The 4,389-nt window shown below is 39.3% G+C and overlaps 1 protein-coding gene across 1 annotated transcript; it reads left to right on the top strand.

Moving 5' to 3' along the window:
• The first annotated feature begins 3,459 nt into the window (after positions 1-3,459).
• On the top strand, positions 3,460-4,389 carry LOC144305299 (olfactory receptor 5H2-like). Its single transcript, XM_077884046.1, has one exon. The coding sequence runs from the start codon at positions 3,460-3,462 to the stop codon at positions 4,387-4,389; it is 930 nt and encodes a 309-aa protein (XP_077740172.1).

Raw genomic sequence — 4,389 nt, 5'->3', positions numbered from 1 at the left:
ATTTAAAAATCACTTCATAATGATTCCTACATAAGAAATCTTTCTGCTTCTTATTCTGATTAAAATCTCCATTATGTTTATCTCATCACATTTTCTGATTCAAAGGTTTGAGATAAGTCACTTGCATATTAACCCTATCCTATCTCCCACTTCTGACAAGAATTTCATTAACTACTTATGTACATTTAGCAGGAAATAGGCAGTAAGCGCTCCTTCACTGATCTTTCCAGGATTTATAGCATAATAAGCACCCACACAAACTAAATTTGAGATCTTTCAATTATTTGCTGATTTGGAATTGCTTGGAAGGAAGCATTTTCCAAATAAATATACATTTAATGAGTGCAATGATTGGCTTTGGTATTTATATCACCTGTATTCCACTCCACTGTGGAATTTTGTTCTGTTAAAATTTTGTTCTGTTAAAAAACTGGGAGAGAAAAGGTGCTCTCAAGTAAAACCACAAGGAATTCTAGGAAAAGTCAGTTCTAATTACTGTAAAAACAAATGTAAAGCAACTTTTAAATAGAAAAATCTTTCAGGCAGTGCTAATACATTATGGAAAAAGTTTGTGAGGTAACATTTAAATGAGAATCCCTTGCATACACATATTCCATAGAAAAATATTTTTGGAAATTTGAATTAAGAAAAGAAAAAAAGATTCCCAGTGTTGACAACTAAATGTCAAGGGTTACATAAACATTTATCCTGAAACTCTGGCCCTTTATGTTTTTGTTATTCATAGCCTTTCTCAGATACATTCTCTTTTTTTAAGATTTATTTATTTATTTTAGAGAGAGTATGTGTGAGTGGGGGCAGATGCGTCAGAGGGAGAGAGAGAAAAAATCCTCAAACAGACCCCCACTGAGTGCTGAGCCTCAGTGCATGCCTCAGTCCTAGGACTCTCAGATTATGACTTGAACTAAAATCAAGAGTTGGACACTTAACCAACTGGCCCATCCAGGCACCCTTGATATATTCTTAATCTTTTGCTTCTCTTTCCCACACTTATTCACCCATGTGCCTGTTCTCTGCGTATTTGTGCGTCTTGTGAACTTCACCCACTCTGATTTCTCCTTCTGTGGTCTTCTTTTGCCTTTTGAAGACTCCTTATCCTCTTCTATCTTTTGAACACTTTTATTAAATGAAATATTATTAAAAATATTGTATTTGTCCATCTGGCAGACATATAACAACTGTCTTCCACATTCCTGGAGGATTCAATGCCCTTTCCCTGCTCACTGTTGAGCAACTGGTTTCCCATTCACTGCTCATTATTCTCTGGCCTTGACTACATCACATAACAGAAATTGCTCTCACTAAAGTCACTGCAAATCTCTCAGTCTCCATGCTCAATCACATCTGTTCACTCCTTGTGCTTCAGAGCATCTATTTCATCAACTGGCACCATAACTCTCTTTGTCCTTCTTGAGTATCTTCCTCTCTTTATGTTCATGACACTCATGTGTCCTGTTTCCCTTCTTTTCTTGATCATTTTGCCGTTTCCTTTCCTGGTCTTTTCCTGTTTATCACTACCAGTCAGGGCTATTAGTTGCAACAAGAAATGATGTTTTAAATGGATCTCCTGTAGCACAGAAATGCTGGGGATTTGACGAAATCAACTGGAAACAAAATGGGCAGCAACAGAAGGAAGCCAGGAGTTCTATCAACAGCAAACTCATGTCCCAACATTGGTTGCTGTCACTGCTGCTGTGTGGGAATGCCACTGTTCATACTGAAAGCATCATTAGTGTGGATGCAGGATGTGTTTGCTGGAACCTTCATATTGTACCTTAGCTGGCTTAGCAACTCAAATTCTGTTTTGTCCTTGTCCCTTTTCCTCTCCCTCTCCAAATTCCAAATCTACTGTGGGTGAGTTAGATTTGTGGAACCTACACCAAGTTTCCTCACTCTAGCTGTTAGGGGGATAGAAAGTCAGTTGTCACTCTTCTGGCTCTTAGAATGGGTGGTAGACTGTCTGGAACTAACATTATGTGGTAGAAGAGGATCAGATTGGGTATCTAAAAATGACATACATCTTCACTCCGCTTTAACATATTTTGTCAGTTTATTTGCCCTTCTCTTCACTTTCTGTGTTCCCCAAAGGATAGGTCATAAATAAGCATGCCGTCAGTCTACCCCAATGACCTCTAATTCAAGACTTGTAGTAGATTCATACTACAAAGTATATATGCACTGGGTGTCCACTAACTGGTCACTGCATCCGAGTCCTTAATCAATGTTTCATGAGAGTCTACCCAGTTGCCAAGTGACTTATCTATACGTCACTGACCAACTCTTCTTCCTCCAACATCAGAGAGGTACAGCATCTACATTCTGGACTCATTTCGCACGTGGATTAGCCATGTCACTTGAGTCACTTAGAGATCATGTAGAATGCAGATTATTAGCCTAAATAGTGGATCCACTAAATCAATGTCTTCAGTAAAACCTCCAATCTATATTTTGCATAAAAGGTTCCAGTGTGTAATCTGGGGAAAGTTTTATTTTATTTTTTTTTAAATTTTTATTTATTTATGATAGTCACACAGAGAGAGAGAGAGAGGCAGAGACATAGGCAGAGGGAGAAGCAGGCTCCATGCACCAGGAGCCCGATGTGGGATTCGATCTCGGGTCTCCAGGATCGCGCCCTGGGCCAAAGGCAGGCGCCAAACCGCTGCGCCACCCAGGGATCCCCTGGGGAAAGTTTTATTAAAAATACAGACTTGAGGGCAGCCCGGTGGCTCAGCGGTTTAGCGCTGCCTTCGGTCCAGGGCCTGATCCTGGAGACCCAGGATCCAGTCCCACATTGGGCTCCCCATGGGGAGACTGCTTCTCTCACTGCCTGTGTCTCTGTCTCTCTCTGTCTGTCTCTCTCTCTCTCTGATGGACAAATTAATAAAATCTTTAAAATATATATAGATTTAGGTTTTACAATAGGTTCTGGTTTGAGAAAACACTGAATAGTAGTAACTTTCTCTTGACTAGTATTGCTGACCCCAATTTCCCCACCTCAGTAGCCTATTCTCTACTCCACCACATATTAAAAGTTTTTTTCCTATGCTTAGTCTCTGATGAATAATGTTTAAGAAACTTCACATGCTATCAGCTCATTTTATTACTAAAGCCCATCAAGCTCCTCTTACTTCACCCTACATCTATATCCCAAACATAAAATTGCCATATCATAGCCATTCTATTCCATAAATTTGAGCCATACTATAATGTCTTTCATTTCTCCAGATCTGTTGATTGCAATACATTCAAAAACTGAAATAGTTGCATTTATTTCTACGCCCTCAAAAAAGAGTCTGCCCATTAAAGAGGTAACACACAAAATTGAGAGAGGATTCTGATATGCATAATTCACTTCAAATTTTCTCTCCATATTTTCATGTTGTAAATTCAATGAGTTTTTTCCCATTTACTGTTTCAACTCAGGTAACACCTGGTGAGGACATGGAAAAGGAAAATGCAACCTTGTTGACAGAGCTGATTCTCACAGGACTCACATATGAACCACAATGGCACATTCCCCTGTTCCTGGTGTTCTTGGTTATCTATCTTCTCACCATTGTCGGGAACCTTGGTCTGATTGCTCTCATCTGGAATGACCCTCAGCTTCACATCCCCATGTACTTGTTTCTTGGCAGTCTGGCACTTGTGGATGCTTGGATATCATCCACAGTGACCCCCAAGATGCTGGTCAACTTCTTTGCCAAGAGAAAAGTGATCTCTCTCTCTGAATGTATGATACAGTTTTTTTCCTTTGCAATCAGTATAACGACGGAATGCTTTTTGCTGGCAACAATGGCTTATGATCGATATGTGGCCATATGCAAACCATTACTTTATCCAGTGATTATGTCTAATACACTGTGCATCCGGCTGTTAGTTTTGTCACTTTTAGGTGGACTTCTCCATGCCATAATTCATAGTTCTTTTTTATTCAGATTAACCTTCTGTGATTCCATCATAGTACATCACTTTTATTGTGACATTATACCCCTGCTTAAGATCACCTGTACTGACCCTTCTATTAATTATCTGATAGTATTTATTTTTGCTGGGTCAATACAGATGTTCACCATTCTGATAGTTCTTGTCTCCTACACACTAGTGCTCTTCACAATATTAAGAAAGAAGTCTCTACAAGGCATAAAGAAAGCCTTCTCCACCTGTGGGGCCCATCTCTTTTCTGTCTCCTTGTACTATGGTGCTCTGGTCTTCATGTATGTGCGTCCCGTAGCTGCACAGTCAGAAGATCAAGATATGATGGACTCTCTCTTTTACACCATCATAATTCCTTTCTTAAACCCAATTATCTACAGCTTGAGAAACCAGAAAGTCATAGATTCATTGAGAAAAACATTAAAGAGAAATTCTTAG

Source organism: Canis aureus, chromosome 35, assembly GCF_053574225.1.
Source record: "Canis aureus isolate CA01 chromosome 35, VMU_Caureus_v.1.0, whole genome shotgun sequence".
In the NCBI taxonomy this organism is placed as follows: domain Eukaryota; kingdom Metazoa; phylum Chordata; class Mammalia; order Carnivora; family Canidae; genus Canis; species Canis aureus.
This window is presented reverse-complemented; position numbering and strand designations above follow the sequence as displayed.

Coding starts and splice junctions, on each gene's coding strand:
- LOC144305299 (XM_077884046.1), top strand. CDS start 3,460: ATGGAAAAGGAAAATGCAACCTTGTTGACAGAGCTGATTCTCACAGGA.